Source organism: Lepidochelys kempii, chromosome 3 (assembly GCF_965140265.1).
Source record: "Lepidochelys kempii isolate rLepKem1 chromosome 3, rLepKem1.hap2, whole genome shotgun sequence".
Taxonomy (NCBI): domain Eukaryota; kingdom Metazoa; phylum Chordata; order Testudines; family Cheloniidae; genus Lepidochelys; species Lepidochelys kempii.
Genome location: NC_133258.1, coordinates 203153744 through 203173056, shown reverse-complemented (window position 1 = coordinate 203173056; position 19313 = coordinate 203153744). Strand labels below are relative to the sequence as shown.

Sequence of the window (19313 nt, the reverse complement as noted above, 5' to 3'; positions counted from 1 at the left end):
ATTGCTGTAGATCCTTGTAACCACTTCACAGCACAAGGAGTGCCCATTCCTTATGCTGATTATTCCAGCTTCTCTTTTGAAATATCTGGATTCCAGGGTGCATTAGAGGAAACCAGAGGCTCAATGTGAGATTTTATAATTTGAAAAGTTGGGAGCCTTTGTTTTAGACGTATGTTGTCAGGCAAGGCCAATGAGGCAATAAGGTACACCCAGAAAAGTGTCTTAATTTTTTACACCGTTTATGCCATTCTGAAGGGGCTAAGTGGAGGACAGACATTTCAGCTTATTTGTCCCTCAAATCCATTAGTCTGTGCCTCATTACCTAATACAGTCTTTCAATACTGCACAGCTCCAGCAGGGTGAGTAAATTAAAGCAGCTTTTCCATCCCAAACTATGTCTAAGCCCATTGTAAAAGTAAAGGCAAATTGGGATGCTAGATGGGTATTCTGGTTCTTGCTTATGGACCAAAATAACATTAAACTAAATAACTGTCAAACTCGTAAGACTAAATCCTGATGACTTTTTAAATGGCTGGTTGCAAGAGGCGCATAAAACCCAAAGAGCTGTATAAGGAACTGTGGAGGGCTTCCCCAGCCTTTCCATGACAGAAAAATATCCCAGGCTGGGAACTTGCCCATCCTTCCCTAGATCCTATTCCCCTTTTCTCCCCCTGCTGTATCTGCCAACAGGGAGAGGAGCAGGATTCAGGGATATCCATCTGGCTTCTCAGAAGAATCTTCCTTGACCGTATAGAGTGGGACCTGTGTCTGCTCCTCCCATATGTTATCGCTATTGCCACGTATTTTAATGCTGTGTTCTAACAGCATTAGTCATACTTTTGTTGTTGCCCAGAGAATGCAGTATTAAAAAGAAAATCAACAATTTCCAGACCACAACCCACTAAGATAGTTTTGAAGGTAGCAGTGATGCTACTTATTGATAGGGCTTTATCCTGCAATTATTAGTCAAATTCCACTGAAGAATGTGACTATGTTTGAGTCCTGCAGGATCAGGTCCCAAGTATGTCCTCAGAACTTGACACAACCATTGTGACTGAATGATGGAGACTAAGCCTTTTTTATGTGGTGGCTACCACATAACTTCAGCTTAATTGTTAAATATGTTTTTTGTTTAAGGCACGATCAAGGCTGGAATTAAGGGAAAAATCAACCAAAGAAGATGCTAAGGATGTAATTGAAATAATGAAATACAGGTGATGTACAGTGTTAAAATCAGAACAAATATTGGTATTCATTTAAAAAAAATATGATTTTTCTTCTTTTCATGCAACCAAGAGAATGCTTAGATGGTATGGTTCAGACCACTGACATTTATATACAAACTCTATAGCCAAACTGTCCATCTTTGGGTCTGGCTGAATAGGGTGGCGATGTAGTAATGTACAACCCTGTTTTTATGTTAATTTTATCGTGTTGGATCATGACCACTATAATTATAGACCACTGAAAGAATACAATCACACTAGTGTACGGAAGATTCAGTCCTTTTTGCCTTTTAGAAAAGATGCACCTCTAAGCGTCTTTCCACTTTCTCAGAGGCTGAATGCTTGCTGTGAACCAACAGACCCCCCAGTGAAGGCCTCTAAACTGCTAGCTTTATTCTTAGTGGGAGGAGTTGCACAATTTGTGAGCCCCTTTGGAGGCCTGAGACTTCAATGACTCATTCTTACATTTTTATATTTCAGACCAATAGCAAGACCCTGCCAAACCAATCCATTCATTTCTGCCTTTACCTCCTGTTGATTCTCATTTGGTTGTGTTTTTTTAGCATGCTAGGAACTTACTCTGATGAGTTTGGGAAACTGGACTTTGAGCGTTCACAGCATGGTTCTGGGATGAGCAATAGGTCACAAGCAAAGAGATTTGTTTCTGCCCTCAACGATATTGCAGAAAGAACCTACAACAATCTCTTTGCATTTCAACAGCTTCGGCAGATTGCAAAGGAGCTACAAATAAAAGTAAGTGGGGAAATCTAGATTCTTTTGAAAAACAGTTTAGGAATCATTAAAATTATCAGCTGAAAAATTAAATGAAGAAATTAAAATCAGAAACAGCAGACAAGTGCCATATCTCTCCATTAAACAGGGATGAGCAAAACATATTGCTGATGTTCTGAGCTCTGTCGTGGAGACATTTCCATTGTAAAGTTTCTAATGTCACTAGCCTTGCTAACTACACCTCTTGCATCAACAAGCACTAACTTTGCTGCTATTATTAAGGTTTGTCTCTGACGTTTTCTTGCCAAGGACAAGTTGGTCCCAGAATGTTTTGCTTCTGCTGGCTCCAGAACTATTTTTTGATCTGTGTTTGTATAGATCCTAGCACAATGGGGTCCATATCTGGGACCCCTGGGCACTATAATAATGCAAATAATTCTTTATTAATAATCCTTATGCTCACACTCCAATTTATGCTCCAAAGTTGTGCCTGCCATATTGAAAATGTTGTTCTTGTGTTTCTGTTCTGGTCTTCCTTCTGATGTCTGTATGTTTTCATTCTTGTTCCAAACTTTCCTAATATGAAAGTACTGCTAATCAGATGAGAAGCATATCAAAAACACATAAGGCAGCAAGTACAACATATCTTGTGATCTTCAACTCACCTTATACACATTTGATTTTCTCAAGTGAAAATAACTGCCAGCTAATTCTGCATTTCACTTCATGGTGGAATACCTGGAACATCCAGTGAAAAGTGACCTTTTAAATCTTTTCAAAAAAGATTTCGGTGCTTGTGAAAAGTGCTGGAAACTGAATTTCTCTATCTATAGAACGATTATAATGTGGGCAGTGATATTGTTCTTCGCCTACGTCAGCCCTCCTCTAGGGATGAGATAGTAGCTTCAATCTCCAAGCCCTCTCTCTTGAGGCTGCTTATCAGGTTAAATGTTGTGGATAACCTGTCCAATTGTGATTACCAATTCCTTTTACATGGGTCACCAATCTGTCATTTGGTGACTATTTCCACTCTAAACCAGTATCCTAGGGGTGAAAGGCTCAGAATCCTTTTCAAAACTCACAAACATGTCACCCCTCCTCTCTTTATCTTTTTGTGAAACTAAAGAAAAATTACAATTTACTGTTTTCACTGTATGTGTAAAATGTTTTGCCACACCCTAAATTCTACCTCTTTTCATAGCATAAAGACCTATGGTGAAATCCTGACCCCACTTGAAGTCAATGGGAGTTTTGTCACTGATTTCAGAGGGGCTGGGATTTCTCCCAAGAGCTTTTGTGTTTGTTTGGCAAAAGATTTTCATATTTTTTGTTGTGGTGATTTTTTGTGTCCCCCCCCCCCCAACCCCACACTTCCTCCCCTTTTGAAACACTTTTTCTTCCAGAAAACTCCCTCAGCAGATGAAATGTCATGAAACTTTGATTTAGGTATATTTCACTAATTTTCCATATGGCAAAACCAGGAGCATTTTCGATGTTGATGTTTGTAAACTGTACATTTTTTTTTAGTGAGGTGAAAGAAAGCAAGGAAAGATAAGTCAACTTTTACTTAGCCTTCAAGTGATCCAAAGGTTTGTGGCGGAAGTTAAACCCTTCACACTAATTTCCTTTCTATAATTAATTTTAAAATGTTTAAAAGAATTGCAACATACCTTGCTTTACATCAGACATAATAAATATTATTTTTCACACTTAATAAATGTATTTCACTCTTTATTTTTCTTCCAGGTATCTGATTTTGAAAGCTTTGTTGGCTCTTTAAATGACCAGGGTTATCTTTTGAAAAAAGGTCCAAGAGTTTATCAGCTTCAAACTATGTGAAGGAACCACCACAATGAAAGCAAATGTTCTTGAGGCACAGTAATCATATTTGAAATGGAATAACTGGTGGACATGTTGCACCAGGAGTCCATTACCATATAACCTGCAGTCTACTATGGATATTCCTAAATAAATGTTACAGATGTCCGAAGCTTCTATTAGCGGAGACATGACACTCCCAGAAGAACTGCCCTTTTAAAAGCAATACTTTCAGGAATGAGGGACACTACCATATTTACTTCCAGAAGTGTTCTCAGAGAAGATGATATTTCATGCTGCCATTTGGAAGTACTGTAGTTCAAGTAAGAGTTATTTGAGATGAGGCTCTCCATCATCAAAGATAATAGCAAGAGGAGAATGGGTATTTACATTCATCCTATCAAAAGACAATCATAGATTTTACTTTCAGTTCAAATAACTTAAGATGCCTGGTGTTACTTAAAAATGAATAGAAATGTTACAGAAAGTATTTTCTCAATCAGAAATGGTAATATTGAAAAGATTTGAGAGTAACCCAGATTTTAGTAGTGTAATGAAATCAATTAAATAGCTTTAGCACTATTTTGAAATGTTTTCAAGAAATTGGTAGTTTTCATGCTGAGGCTCCATGCAGTGTATAGTTTTAAGGAACGTGGTAGTTAACTGAAAGAAATTAATTTGTTTATTTAAAGTTTCACTTTTGCAGCTTACTATTTTAAAGAGCTATATACAGTACTTGAGATTTTATTTAAAATGTCAGTATGAAAAAATCAAACTCTAATTGTGCATATTAAATATAGAAGTGAAATAGAATGCATTTAATATACATTAAAATCTATATTAAAGACAAATTTGGGATTCAGTCAACAAGTGACATTAAATACTTAATAGCATAGAAATTTAAAGCAATTTTGTCATAAATATAATATACATTTTGTGCATTAATTTGTAGTATTCCTGATGTTTGTTAAACTGACTTAAACAAGGACATCCCACAAAAGGGAGGTAATATATGTGTATATATAAGATCTGCTGCTTTGATGCCTGCTAATCCAGTTTTTTCCTAAAGTAATTCCTCTTCCCATAATACAAATGCAAGATGGGGAACATGTCTGAAATGTTACATATTGAGGTCACTACGAAGATGATTAAGATTTTATCAGAAAGATGTGAATATGAAGGCTTTCTGTTTTAAGACTTTGTTTCTGATCTTTTCCATCTTTGTTTTGAGGCAGATTATTACTTATTTAAGAGGAAGCATTGGTTTTTAAACAAATTCAATAAACTTTCCTCAACTTATGTTTAAAGAAAAGTCTTGTGCCTCTGAAGTTTTGTGCCTTGAGATGAAATCCCAGTTTGAAAGAAAGATTTAGGATCCCCTCACCAGCAAACAGCTTAAAGCCCCAATCCTGCAAAGGGACCCAGCTGAGCAGTTCCTTTACTACCATGGGAAATCAATGGAATTATTTGTAGGTGTAAGGACTGTCCATTAAGAACCCTTCTTAGGATCATGACCTAACATCAAAAAGACAAATGAGGGGTAATTTTAAGTTAAAGCTCTTCATTTAAAAAACAAAATACCAACGTGTTTTTATGACATTTTATTTGCTTGAATCTAAAACTAGAAATCCTGATTGTTCTGATTTTCTATTTATTGTGTATGGCAGTTCCCTAGTACTAAAGAATCCTTGTGCAGCATGACTACTGCATTGACTATCTAGTTCAAGATTTGACTGAAGCCATATTTAATCTTCAGTTACCAAATACCTTAAATATTTTCTGGGTCTGTATAATGAATCAGCTCAAAAAACTGCAAAATTCTCTTTTCCAGTTTTCCATAGTGTGATTTTTGTTTTGTTTTTTATTTTTAGAGATGCTACTTCTTGCTGTAGCAGCTAACCTCAATGTACTGTAACTCTTCTGTAGCCTACCCTATGAGCGAATTGTCCCTACTGTAATTCAGAAACGGATTTTATCAAATGTGGAATAGTTAACGAAGGGACAAAACCAGTAACCATGAGTTCATTAGTTTGATCTAAAGCCCCTGGCCGTCACCAGCCAGTATAATTGACATCACTTAGGTTTGGATTGCATTCTTGTAATTTTTCTTGGGCCTCCCAACCTCAGGCTTTTCCCCATGAAAAGGCTAGTGTGGCACTTAAAGGTTTGTTTGTTTGTTTTTTAAACATCGTAAGTTACTCCCCCCTGCTTCACTATCAAAGCCCTTGCATGTACCGGACCCCATATACCGCCTTGAAGAGCGAGACACCTCCTCTGTTTGCATGTTTTTGTCTTAAGAAGTAACGGCAGGGCCCTGATAGGTACATTCACTCTTTAAGGGGCAGTGAGTTTCAAATACAGCTGGTAGGACGCAGCCACGGAACAGCCGGGGCCGGGCCGGGCCGGGCCGCGCCCCCGGGGGCTGAGGAAGGGCGGCAGGGCCCCGCAGCCCCCGATCCCGCCGTGCCCCCGGCTCGCTCCTGCGGGGGAGGAGCCGCAGGGACCCCAGGCGCGTGCGCACGCCTGTAAAGGCCGGGGCGGGGCGGGCGAAGGAGCGGAGAGATGGTTGCCGTAAAGCACCATGGCAGCGGTCGCAAAAGTCGCAAACCCACCCCCAACGCCTTCAGGCACACATCTGTCCGGTGAACGGAGGCTGAGGGGTGGCTGCCCCCTCCCCTTCGTCTGGCAGGGCTGAAGTGCGCCCAGCGCCCTTACGGGGGGAGGGGGTGGACGCCGCCATGTTGGCCACCGCTTGGCTGGGCAGATGCTCCTGGGGGCTCCTGAAAGGCGCGAGCCGGCCCCTGCGGGGCAGCGGCGCGAGGCCGCTCGCGAGCCGGTCCCGGGCGACCGGAGGCGTAAACAACCGCCGCGGCTTCTGCCTCGCGCTGGGGGCCCCCCCGCTGAGCGGCCTCGCGCCGCGGGCGCCGCCGCCCTCGCCCTCCTCCCCCTCCTCCTCCTCCCCCGGCGCGAGGCGGGAGTCGCGGCGGCTGCTGCTGCTGCTGCGCGCGCCCTCCCCGGCCCCGCTCTCCCCGGAGCGGCTCGCGAGCGGCTCCCCGCGCCCCGGCGGCCGGGGCCCGGTCCCCGCCGGCGGGGAGAGCCCCCAGCCGCGGCGGCGCAGCGACGGTGAGGCGGGCCCGCCGCGGGACGCGGCGCGGAGGGGCCGAGGAGCCGCCAGCGGCTACTCGGAGCTGGTACGTGCTTGCGAAGAAGGCCCCGCCGGCCCCCTCTGCTCCCACCCCGCGCCACGCAGTCGCCTCCGCCCGGCCCGCTGCCCTCTCCCGCGGCCGCCCCGCCAGCCACAGCCCCCTGCCCGGGGAAGGAGCCTCCCACCGTGTCCGCCTCGTCACCGAGCTGCCCCCGCTGGATCCCCCCTGCGGCGCCCGCCTGGCTCCTCAGCCGCCGCAGCCTGGGCTGCGAGGAGGCCCCGAGTCCCTCTTGTGCGGACGGGTCCGCGTGGCCGGGCGCTGCGTGAGCGCGGCCGCGGCCAACCGCGCACCGGGGTCACTCGTCCGGGGCCTGCTAGCGGGTGTCTCCGGCGCCCGGGGCTAGGCAGGCCAGGGCACGCGCCAGCCTGGCCTCTGGATCGCGTCCGCCCTCTGCTCTTCGCTCCAGATACAGTCCTAGGCGAGGCGTGAGTCGTCGCGCAAGAGAGCAGCTTGAGTGGGGAAACAACCTGATGCTTCCCCCATCTCTGCCTGCGAAGTCACATGAAAAGGACAAACTGCCTTGTCTTGACTAGGATTTCACATCACATCACAGTTAACTTGAGAGCACACCCCTTTCCCTAGTGAAGTCACAGCTTGCGGGCCCCAGCGGTGGGGGATTCCCGAGCAGCCCGAGGTTTAGAGTTTAGCAAAATGAGATTCATACAAAAGGATCAGTTTGCATGAGGTACCTAATCTGCAGTTCTGCCAAAGCCCATCTAGACAGGTTCACTGAGTACTCAGTTACATTGGCTAACGTATTCTCTGGAAATGTAAGACATTCCCATCTCCCTTTCCAGTAAGCCATACTCGTTAGCTTTTTATCTCAAGTCTCCTATGCCGTTCTTTTCCTTACTTGACTTCATGCATGTTAAATTTTCCAGGTTTGGTGCACTTGATTTATTATCTTACCAGGCACCCCCAACACAGTAGGTTCCTCCTATCTTTTATGCCAGGTCTGTTCTATATTCATGATAATTGTGTGTCCTGTGTTTTATATTTATGGAATAAACAGTTTTGGTTCCCCTCTTTCATAGTCTGTATTTACAGCTTAATCAGTTCCTTTGCAGATGCATCCATTACAGTGTTTATTTGTTTGCATATATTTCAGTCCTGTCCCAAACGTTCCCCATTCCTTGGGCAGCTGTTCGCTGCTCACCTGCGCTTAGTTTTTCATACTAAGGTTGAAGCTGGAGGTGCTAACATGAAACCAACTCAGTCTACTTTTAAAGATACAAAGCTTGTATAATTCTACTAATTCATTCATATTGATTTATATGTGAGGGCGAGTTATCGTTTAAAACTAAATTGTCACAACATTTGGAGCTAATGATAGCTCAGTTTTATGAAATAAAAAATTCTAATAAAGAGCATTATAAATTTTGAAAGTTTTGTTTTCTAGCAAACTTACCAAGATGCATTTTGCATGTTTGAATACAAATTGTTCTTTTATTTAAAAAAAAAAATTGGTTGTTCATTGGTGGTCAAGTATCAGAATAAAATGGCACGTGGTATTGGAGCTGTTCAGGCTCCCCTTCTTGTCTTGGTTATAGGTTCAGGTCTGGTCAAGAGGTTTATTTCCCAGAATTTCAAGGCATTCTGGCAATCCAGGTTTCAGTCAAATGTGAATTTACTGTGAATATTCAAATCACATGCAGGCTTGACTGATTTCTTTTTTTTTTTTTTTTTAATTTTCTTATTTTCCAGTATGAAAACCCATGGACAATCCCAAATATACTTTCTCTGGCAAGAATTGGTTTGGCTCCAGTTTTGGGTTATTTGATTGTTGAAGAAAATTTCAACATTGCATTGGGTGTTTTTGCTTTGGCTGGGATAACAGACTTGGTATGTTGCATAACACAGTTTTGAAATGTATTTTGTTGTTTTTTAATTTAAAATCACACTTACTGCATAATGTATAAACAGTTTACTAATTCTCTTAAAATTTAAGTCAGTAAAATGAGATCAGCTAGTATGCTAATTATTTTGTAGAAATGCCTGAGAAAGCCATGATGACAAGACAGGCCCAGATTCTACCACTCATTAAGGCTGCTTTGTGCTGCTCTGTTGGTGCAAAACAGCCTTAAAGATTCCCTAAACAGGTAACTGAGAATCCCCCAGTGAGTTGTGTATAAACTGTATTTATTGCAAGCAACTGTCTGCTTGCAAATGCAGATTAAGAATTTCTGCATCCAGAAGAGGTAATCATGTATGCAGATTAGCAATGTTTCTGACAATCAGGTGCTCCATGAATTTCCTGGAATTAGGATGTGCTCGCAAGCTTCTAGACTAGAATCTGAGTAGTCAGATGGAAAGTGTTCAATACGTTATTTGTATCTTCTAACACAGTGGTTCCCAAACTTGTTCCGCCGCTTGTGCAGGGAAAGCCCCTGGCAGGCCGGGCCGGTTTGTTTACCTGCCGCGTCCGCAGGTTCGGCCGATCGCGGCTCCCAGTGGCCGTGGTTCGCTACTCCAGGCCAATGGGAGCTGCTGGCCTGGAGCAGTGAACCGCGGCCACTGGGAGCCGCGATCGGCCGAACCTGCGGATGCAACAGGTAAACAAACCGGCCCAGCCTGCCAGGGGCTTTCCCTGCAGAAGCGGCGGAACAAGTTTGGGAACCACGGTTCTAACAAAGTTGACTGATAATTAGGGCTGTCGATTAATCACAGTTAACTCATGTGGTTAACTCAAAAAATTAATCACAATTAAAAAATTAACCACAATCACAGTTTTAATCGCACTGTTAAACAATAGAATACCAACTGAAATTTATTAAATACTTTTGAATGCTTTTCTACATTTTCAAATGTATTGATTTCAGCCACCATTCCAGAGGACACGCTTCCATGCTGATGATGCTCATTTTAAAAAAAAGCATTAATTAAATTTGTAACTGAACTCCTTGGGGGAGAAATGTGTGTCTCCTGCTCTGTTTTATCTTCATTCTGCCATATATTTCATGTTATAGCAATCTGGGATGATGACCCTGCACATGTTGTTCATTTTAAGAACACTTTTACTGCAAATTTGACAAAAGGCAAATAAGGTACTAATGTGAGTTTTCTAAAGATAGCTGCAGCACTTGACCCAAGAATCTGAAGTGCCTTCCAAAATCTGAGAGGCATGAGGTGAGCATGGTTTCAGAAGTCTTAAAAGAGCAACAATCTGATGCGGAAACTACGGAACCCAAACCACCAAAAGAGAAAATCAGTCTTTTGCTGGTGGCATCTGACTCAGATGATGAAAATGAACATGCATCAGTCTGCACCGCTTTGGATCATTATCGAGCAGAACCCATCATCAGCATGGACACATCCTCTGGCATGGTGGTTGAAGCATGAAGGGACATAGGAATCTTTAGCGCATTTGGTATATAAGTATCTTGCAATGCCGGCTACAATAGTGCCATGCGAATGCCTTTTCTTGCTTTCAGGTAACATTGTAAACAAGAAGTGGGCAGCAGTATCTCCTGCAAATGTAAATAAACTTGTTTGTCTGAGCGACTGGCTAAACAAGAAGTAGGACTGAGTGGACTTGTAGGCTGTACAGTTTTACATTTTTATTTTTGAATGCAGGGTTTTTTTCTTACATAATTTTACATTTGTAAGTTCAACTTTCATGATAAAGAGATTGCATTACAATACTTGTATTAGGTGAATTGAAAAATAGTATTTCTTGCTTTTTACAGGGCGAATATTTGTAATTAAAAATAAAGTGAGCACTGTATACTTTGTATTCTGTGTTGTAACTGAAATCAATATATTTGAAAATGTAGAAAAGCATCCAAAAATACTTAAATAACTGGTATTCTATTGTTTAACAGCATGAATAATCGCGAGTAAATTTTTGTAATCGCTTTACAGCCCTTCTGATAATACTGTATATCTTTTTAATTACCTACATTATATTCATACTGCTTATCACATATCCTGGTAACAGTAGTAGATGCTGATTTTTTTTTCTAGCTATCAAACGTTCACATATTAAACTTATATTTATAGTTGGATGGGTTTATTGCACGAAACTGGGCCAGTCAGAAATCTGCTTTGGGAAGTGCCCTTGACCCGCTAGCTGATAAAATTCTTATCAGTGTCCTGTATGTCAGCCTCACTTGTGCAAGTCTTATTCCAGGTAAGATCATGTTAAATTCATGTATTTATATTTTTTTCATAAGTTAGTACTAAATAGTATGGAGAAGTGAACTTAATGAAAGAAGACACTTCTTACGTTGTCAATGAGGAAAACTAGTTTTAGCTTACAACAGTTTTGTCAATTGGGTTTTACTGTTGTCTGTTTAAAAGAAAGTTTAAAGAACTTTATTCAAATATAAAATCATAAAATTCTGACTTACTTTTAATTCTGTTGTGCTGTTGAGCACTTGAACAACTTTTGTCACTAGGTTCAGCTTCAGCAGTAGTTTGCTCTGTTTTTAACAAAGAATACTTTTATTGCACTTTCCACTCATAGAACTCACATTTTAAAAGAAAACATACGTCATACACAACTACATCAAACCACTGTTCTGAGACTGACATTTCTCACTTTATCAATCTCTATGCTAGACTCCAGTTTTCCAATCTGAAATGGGATGATTGGGGCCACCCTTGCCAATTAATTCAGATTTGTCTTGGCTGCTCTGGAGTTCATGCTTACTGGCAGTTATTGAAAATAGATGATGTTTCTGGAAGGTGGATGTGTTTCTCTCAACGGACAACAGGGGAACCAGTTCACCTCTGCCATCTGCATGGGTCTGACTGTGCAGGAAAGGTGCTGGTTGTAGGAAGCGCTGCAGGATAATGTAATGCTCTTCTGATACCATTAGATGTTGCCACTGAATGCTAAATCATAGATTTTTGCCCCCTACCCTCCCTCCTTAAATTTGCGTTGCTTTTTATTTAGATGGAAAAGACAAATGGTTTGTATTTTCTTTGTGTTAATGGGGATTGCACGTGTGAACATGTAGTGGTGGTGTATCATGGTGGACTTTGTCTATCTGCCGCTAAAAACCTGTTTAAATCAAATTTTTCAAATCCTGACTATTTCTTCTATAACTATATTTTGTTGATTTGTTTTTCAGTTCCACTGACTACTTTGATCATTTTGAGGGACATAGTGCTAATTGCTGCTGTTTTTTATGTGCGATACAAAACACTGTCCCCACCGGTAAGTGTGTGGCTGTAAAACAAATTGTGGATGGACATGAAATCAAATAGTTTTGGACTTTGAGTAGGTTTTCTGTTAGGATGTGTATTAGCAGGGGTAGGAAGCGGCAATTACTTAACAAACATATTTTCCAAAGCTTTGTTATGCAGTTTGATGTTGATCCAAAACTTAGGGGGAAATAGTGAAGATTTACCTGGGAAGAGAACAACGACATTACATGTTTCAGAGTAGCAGCCGTGTTAGTCTGTATTCACAAAAAGAAAAGGAGTACTTGTGGCACCTTAGAGACTAACCAATTTATTTGAGCATAAGCTTTTGTGAGCTACAGCTGACTTCATCGGATGCATTCAGTGGAAAATACAGTGGGGAGATTTATATACACAGAGAACATGAAACAATGGGTGTACCCGTACATATGGTAATGAGAGTGATCAGGTAAGGTGAGCTATTACCAGCAGGAGAGCAGGGGAGGAGGGGGACTTTTTTGTAGTGATAATCAAGGTGGACCATTTCCAGCAGTTGACAAGAACTTCTGAGGAAGGGGGGTGGGGGGATAAACATCGGAAAATAGTTTTACTTTGTGTAATGACCCATCCACTCCCAGTCTCTATTCAAGCCTAAGTTAATTGTATCCAGTTTGCAAATTAATTCCAATTCAGCAATTCTCTCGGTGGAGTCTGTTGTTGAAGTTTTTTTGTTGATGAATTGCGACTTTTAGGTCTGTAATCGAGTGACCAGAGAGATTGAAGTGTTCTCTGACTGGTTTATGAATGTTATAATTCTTGACATATGATTTGTGTCCATTTATTCTTTTACGTAGAGACTGTTCAGTTTGGCCAGTGTACATGGCAGAGGGGCATTGTTGTCACATGATGGCATATATCACATTGGTAGATGTGCAGGTGAACGAGCCTCTGATTGTGTGGCTGATGTGATTAGGCCCTATGATGGTGTCCCCTGAATAGATATGTGGACACAGTTGGCAAGGGGCTTTGTTGCAAGGATAGGTTCCTGGGTTAGTGGTTCTGTTGTGTGGTATCTGGTTGCTGGTGAGTATTTGCTTCAGGTTGGGGGGCTGTCTGTAAGCAAGGACTGGCTTACAGACTCCAACGAGAGACTGCTGAATTGGAATTAATTTGCAAACTGGATACAATTAACTTAGACTTGAATAGAGACTGGGAGTGGATGGGTCATTACAAAAAGTAAAACTATTTCCACATGTTTATTCCCCCTTCCCCCCGCACTGTTCCTCAGACGTTCTTGTCAACTGCTGGAAATGGCCCACCTTGATTATCACTACAAAAGGTTTTCTTCTCCCCCCTCCCTCCGCTGTCCTGCTGGTAATAGCTCATCTTAAGTGATCACTCTCCTTACAGTGTGTATGGGTACACCCATTGTTTCATGTTCTCTGTGTATATAAATCTCCCCACTGTATTTTCCACTGAATGCATCCGATGACGTGAGCTGTAGCTCACGAAAGCTTATGCTCAAATAAATTGGTTAGTCTCTAAAGTGCCACAAGTCCTCCTTTTCTTTTTGCGAACAACATTACATATGAGACTATGAAATTTAGGAGATCATAAACTAGTATTTTACAAAATGAAATCCATCAATTATCAGGGCATAAAAGCAAGGTTCCATCACTTCACTAATTATTAAGTAACACTTTTAGTGTCTCACTTGTACTGTTATATTTCAGTTTAATGTTTTACATAATTTTTTTAAATGTCAATTTTATCAAAGAGTAGATTAGTGTAACTGTTTCTCCAGTGTTGAGTGATTTTCTGTAGTGTGTTCTTTGTGGAGATTTGTTTCAAACACACACATTAAACATAAACAACCTTTATCTTCCTTTCACAGAGAACGCTTAGTAGATATTTCAACCCCTGTTATGCTACTGCCCAGTTAAAACCAACTTTCATCAGCAAGGTAAAGGTGATCATTTATTATAAATACCTGTTTCTTCAGCATCCAGGAGCCTTCACCATTCTGAAGCACTATTAATTTTCGGACTGCTTTCTTCGGCAGCACTTAATACTGACAAATTCTTATATAGGGCTTTATTCCACAAAGTCCTGAGTCCTCTGGGTGTGATCCAGCAAAGCACATGTTTAATTATAAGCGCATAAGTTGTCCAATTAACAAACTAAACGTGCAGCAACTATATCTCAAAGCTTGTATTTTGCCTGGTTTTCCATATATTGGCTAAGGTTATTAATAACCTCTTAAGTAATGTGAAGGACATTAATATGGTAAAGTTCTATTTCAGTACAGCGATAACTTATATTTAATTTTTACCAGATGAACACAGCAGTTCAGCTAATCTTGGTGGCAGCTTCTTTAGCGGCTCCTGTTTTCGATTACGTAGATAGCATATATCTACAGATTTTATGGTAAGTTACATTTTTTATTTTTTGTGATATCTGTAATGTACTTATAAAGAAACTAGCAATTCCGATTGAATTAAAAAGTAAAATTCATGGAACAGAAGGGTGTGCCTCAGTAAGCCTAAATTAGGTTACAGACTTGTATGGTTGAACTCTTCCAGATGACGTTTTCTTTTTGGCTGAAACAGAACCAAGCAATATATCAGTGCTTAATTTGTTATGAGAGAAATAGCTAAACACATGAGGAAGCCAGTCAAAACCCAAGGATGAAAGTTAAGAAACTAAAGTCTTCCAAATCAGCATGAAGGCATCACAGAAGGTATGCACATCCCTAAATTAAAATACATACATAAGTGTGGAAAGGTCAGGAAAAATCTGATACTGTTAAATGGAAAGTTATGGCATTTATTCCAGTTAAAAGGGTTTCATTGCTAAAATTGCAGCACAAGTGATGCCAGTAGAAATGGACAAACTATGGCAGGTAAAACAAAGTAGAAATTAACCAATTTGAAGAGCAGATAACTTTTTAAAAGAGAAGTTCTTTAAGTATCTCTGAAATAAGATGCTTGAGGGAGTCAGTCATGTCTGCTAGGTTACCAGGGAGTATAGGTGCAATCTATGAGAAAAAGAACACAATGGTTTATTTCCATCAGTCTTTCCTTGATAAGCTGTTGTTACAGTTCAGGGGAACTGCACCTGTATTTTCCCTGCATAGATCCTCAAGGGAACCCCCTCTAGGTGCTTAGCTCCTCAGCCATCACCTCTTTTTGGCAGAGATCCTTTTTTTTTTTTTTTCCAGGCTGCAAAGTTCCCTGTACTCTGTACTCTGATATTACCAGCAAGCCAGATTGCCTAAACACACCAGTGTCTTTGTTTTCTCTCCGAAGGTTTACGAACAGTATAATTGCCAGCAGTTACAAGTTACCACACAGCTCTTTAGCAGCAAGCACATTTATTCTTAAGGTGAAAGCATTACAGAGAAAACATTACAGAGAAACCATAAAAAACAATTATAGTCCTTATGCACATGCTAAAAGCTCATAAAAAGTTACTTATCAATCTTATAGGGCCTCGGTAGGCCAAAAGCCTTTCAAGCTTTCCCAGGAAGAATTGGGACTCCCCTTGGACAGTTTGCTGCATCAGAAAAAAGGCCCTAAGTCAGTTTAAACTCAGGCTGGTCATCCCAAAGTCCTTTCTTTGTCAGTTGGTCTCTGGTGAATCCATTTTGAACTAGTGTATATGAGCCTTTCTAGGTGGTGTGGTACTTCTCCGGAGGTATTACAACCTTAGTGAATTTGCCTAATCATCCCTACTGTTCTTTGTTCCTGGAGGAGCTGTGGTTTCCCTTCTCTGTGAAATTGCATACAGTCCCTGCCCCACGATACATAAACTTAATATAGCAAGATCTCCCAAAGATATTGCAGGAAATTGCCAAGTCTGTCACAGCTATTTTCAGGTATAAAGGTGAGAGACTGTCCATTTAGGATGTTTAGAAAAAATTTATAATTTAAATTGCGACAGGTGATCAGACTAGATGGTATTTTTCCATGAATTCTAAAGGAACTTACTATAAGAATGAAGTGGCTGAGCAGTTAATAGAAATACACAATCTGCTATTAGTTAGGAACTATACTAAAGAACTGATAGATCCAGTATACCTATTTTTAAAAAGGTTCTGAGGAATTAGAGACCTTTATTTCAATAACCAGGTAAATACTTATACTTATTAAAAGCTGATATTATATGGAAACAAACTGGGATAGCTTCTGTAAAAGGCATTTTTGCTCTCACATATTAGGATTCTTTAAAAGTTAACAGAACAGTGAATAAAGGAGAACTAGTAGATATCACTTAACGGGATTTTTTTTAAAAGGTCTCACAAGAGGCCATTCACATGGCCTCTAAGCGAACTATAGAAACAAATTAGATTATACTAGTTTTCAGAATAGAGATTTGACTGTTGCTTGTGTAGCCATCATCAGAGTGCAATTGATTGAAATTGTAGCGTTATGTGTATTTTAAGATGTAGCAAGCAAGAATTATTATCTTGATTTTAGTTTGTTTTCTTGGGGGGGCGGGGGTTTGTTAGTAGTCATCATGCATATATTTAAAAACAAGCAAACAAAAACCTCTTGGAAGTAGTGTCAGCCAGTTCTCAAGTTGGTGAACACTGTGCATACTGCAGATACACTGAGCCAGATTCGTCCCCCACTTTTCTGTCACAAGTATAACTGGATTAAGAATTCAGCCCAGTACATGATGAATTCTGTGGTGAAGCAGACTATTGAACAAGGAAGCTTGCTTATGTGAATACGCTTTGCTTTGCAGTGAGGTTCAGTTTTGAATATGATATTTGTTGTTTACAATCAAAGTTAGTCATTAAAATGAGAAGGGGAGGGTGAGAATTTTCTTAATCACACTTTCTTCAGCCTTTGACCTCAGTCTCTGTGACTAGCATAGGAAGTCCCATAATATACACACTCAGATTGTAGCAAAGAATAGAGAAACCATTTAAAATACAGCTTGGGGCATTATTCAAATATTTAGGCACAAAGAAACTAATTTATATTAACCATTTTCCCCCCAAAGGTGCATTACAGCTTTCACAACAGCAACGTCTGCATACAGTTATTATCATTATGGTCGGAAAACAGTCCAGGTAATAAACAACAAATGAAGTGTTATAGAAAGGACCATCTCATCACATCACTGTTTTCTATACTGTAAAGGACAATATAACTGGCCTATGAATAAGAACTCACTGTTTTTCCTTAGGACAGTTTTTTCAATTCAAACCATGTCATCACAATTGGACTGATATGAAGTAAAAGTGAAGTCTGATCATGTACTGTAAATGTATTGAATTTTCAATGTATTTTTGAAAGTTATAAATAAAAATATAATTGTTAAAAAAAATCACAATGTTCTTAAAGGCACTTTTAAGTCACCAGTAGCTGTCCTGCATTTTGAATCTTGTATCTCTTTTTATATTGCTTTTCAGAAGCTAAAGTTTGCATGCTTCATGCAGAATTGGATCGTATATTAGATTCTAATAATGTGCTGACGAAGCTCCCTTTTCTTCTCAGATCTAGTACACATGGAGTTATAAAGACAAACTGTGGTATACTGTCACGAGACAGAATCACTTATTAGGATTTACTAAATATTATAGTTTGCTGCAAAGGAAAGCATTAAATCACTAGGGAATGATACCTTCAGAAATGTAAAAAGAACAGGAGGACTTGTGGCACCTTAGAGGCTAACCAGTTTATTTGAGCATAAGCTTTCGTGAGCTACAGCAAAGTGAGCCTCTTTTCCCTCAAGTTTTTAAATTTTCATTGTGATATGAATAATACAGTCCATACAGTATTTCAGAGTTATTCTCTTCAGTAAAAATACCAAGATCACTATCTGTCCCCAGAGAGAAGGTTCTAGTGACATTAGGGCTCATGGTGTAGTGTCACAGATGTAGATAAATCGAGTTCTTAAATAGAAGCGTGTTTCTAGTACTGCTACTTGGTAGTGGTTGAGAAACCAAGGCACTGAACTTCCTGTGTGAGCTATGCTGTGCTATTTTAAAACCTGCTTGGTCACTTTGAGATCATCTTGGAGCAGAAATGTCAGCGTAAATAGAACTGAGAAAAATCAAGGCATTTTAAATGCTTTTCCAAATCACTGGATTAATTAGAAACTGTTAAAGCTGCATATTTTGTGCATGATTCTCCTATATCTTTGACTGCGTTGTTCATCAGGGATTGCTATGATCTCAATTTACCACCTGTGATCAAAGAATAGGGCAAAACTATTTAAAGTTACAGAATTAAATGCCTGTTCCTTGCTTATACTCTGATAGCCACAAAAAGTATAAGACAAGAGATTTCATATTAACAGTAACGAAATCTACTTATTAAATACTTTGGCGCCAGATATGGTGTGTTTTGCATGTAGTAGCAAAGAATTGAGGTGTCAGGAGGTAAAGTAACTGAAAAATAGTTGGACTATGGTGCTCTATCACCAAAAGTGAATTTATTAGATAATGATTTTGGGGGGGTGTAGTTGTAGGTGTGTATATAAAACATTTAAATTTTTTATCTTTTAACTTGTATAGAAATGGTACACAGACAATGTTTAATTTTTATTCAGTACCTGTCTCTTAGCTTTCACCATATACAGCAGTCCAGATCTGTCTTATATGCAATGGAAGGATAAATGTAAAGCAAATCATATAAAATGTTTTTTCTTAATATACATGTTTAGTTAATTGGGAGTATGGTATTTCTTCAGGAACACAATTTTAAAATGGAGAGATGACAAAGTCCATTCAGGTTATTCCTTTTTTTTTGTTCATTACCACCATCTCAAATATAGTGAGGTACACCTGAATATGTTGTTCTGGTAGGGAATGGCAAAGTGTTGAGGCTATTGAAGGATCATGTCAGCATGCAGGTGCCTCAGCACATTTATGAATAAAATGGCTACACCGTTTCATGACTTGTCTTTGTACTTAGCTTATTGTACAGTTACTTGGAGTTGTGTGTCCAAGGTATTTATATTAAATGAAGTAGTTAAACAGTGCAGAGCTGTTGGCTGTTTTTAGCATATGCATTAGTTGCTCCTTCTGTCCTCATTGGTTTATTCTGGATATTAACTGCTTCTAATAAAACATAGGTAAGGTACAGAAATGATACTCCATCTTACCCATGAGAACAATCATCGACTCTGCATCCCAGCTCATTGTTGTGCAAAAATAATGAGCTTGGGCCATACATCTGAAAAGCAACTG

At 40.1% G+C, this 19313-nt stretch overlaps 2 protein-coding genes across 6 annotated transcripts in view; both read left to right on the top strand.

Annotated features, from left to right (window-relative positions):
• MCM8 (minichromosome maintenance 8 homologous recombination repair factor) overlaps positions 1–5062 on the top strand; it is a 35228-nt gene extending 30166 nt beyond the window's left edge. For all 3 annotated transcript variants that reach the window (XM_073339675.1, XM_073339677.1, XM_073339676.1), the window contains exons 18-20: positions 1138–1214; positions 1790–1979; positions 3705–5062. In XM_073339675.1, coding sequence (XP_073195776.1) covers positions 1138–1214; positions 1790–1979; positions 3705–3797 — 360 coding nt within the window. In that variant the 3' untranslated portion in view covers positions 3798–5062. The remainder of the gene's footprint in view (positions 1–1137; positions 1215–1789; positions 1980–3704) is intronic.
• Positions 5063–6303: 1241 nt separating this feature from the next.
• On the top strand, positions 6304–19105 carry CRLS1 (cardiolipin synthase 1). Of its 3 annotated transcripts, none has more exons than XR_012158334.1 (8): positions 6304–6967; positions 8687–8824; positions 10982–11111; positions 12058–12143; positions 14004–14072; positions 14445–14536; positions 14719–14849; positions 17120–17207. XR_012158334.1 is itself a non-coding variant. In XM_073339686.1 (7 exons), exons 1-7 carry the CDS (start codon positions 6515–6517, stop codon positions 17205–17207), a joined length of 1056 nt encoding a protein of 351 aa, XP_073195787.1. In that variant the 5' UTR covers positions 6308–6514; the 3' UTR covers positions 17208–19105. The 3 variants fall into 3 exon arrangements, 1 of the variants encoding a protein (XP_073195787.1); XR_012158335.1 differs by having other exon boundaries at positions 14692–14849; XM_073339686.1 differs by lacking the exon at positions 14719–14849 and having other exon boundaries at positions 6308–6967; positions 17120–19105.
• The last annotated feature ends 208 nt before the right edge of the window (positions 19106–19313 follow it).

Coding starts and splice junctions, on each gene's coding strand:
- CRLS1 (XM_073339686.1), top strand. CDS start 6,515: ATGTTGGCCACCGCTTGGCTGGGCAGATGCTCCTGGGGGCTCCTGAAA. Junction 8,825..10,981: donor TGGCTGGGATAACAGACTTG/GTATGTTGCATA, acceptor TTATATTTATAG/TTGGATGGGTTTATTGCACG. Junction 14,073..14,444: donor AACCAACTTTCATCAGCAAG/GTAAAGGTGATC, acceptor AATTTTTACCAG/ATGAACACAGCAGTTCAGCT.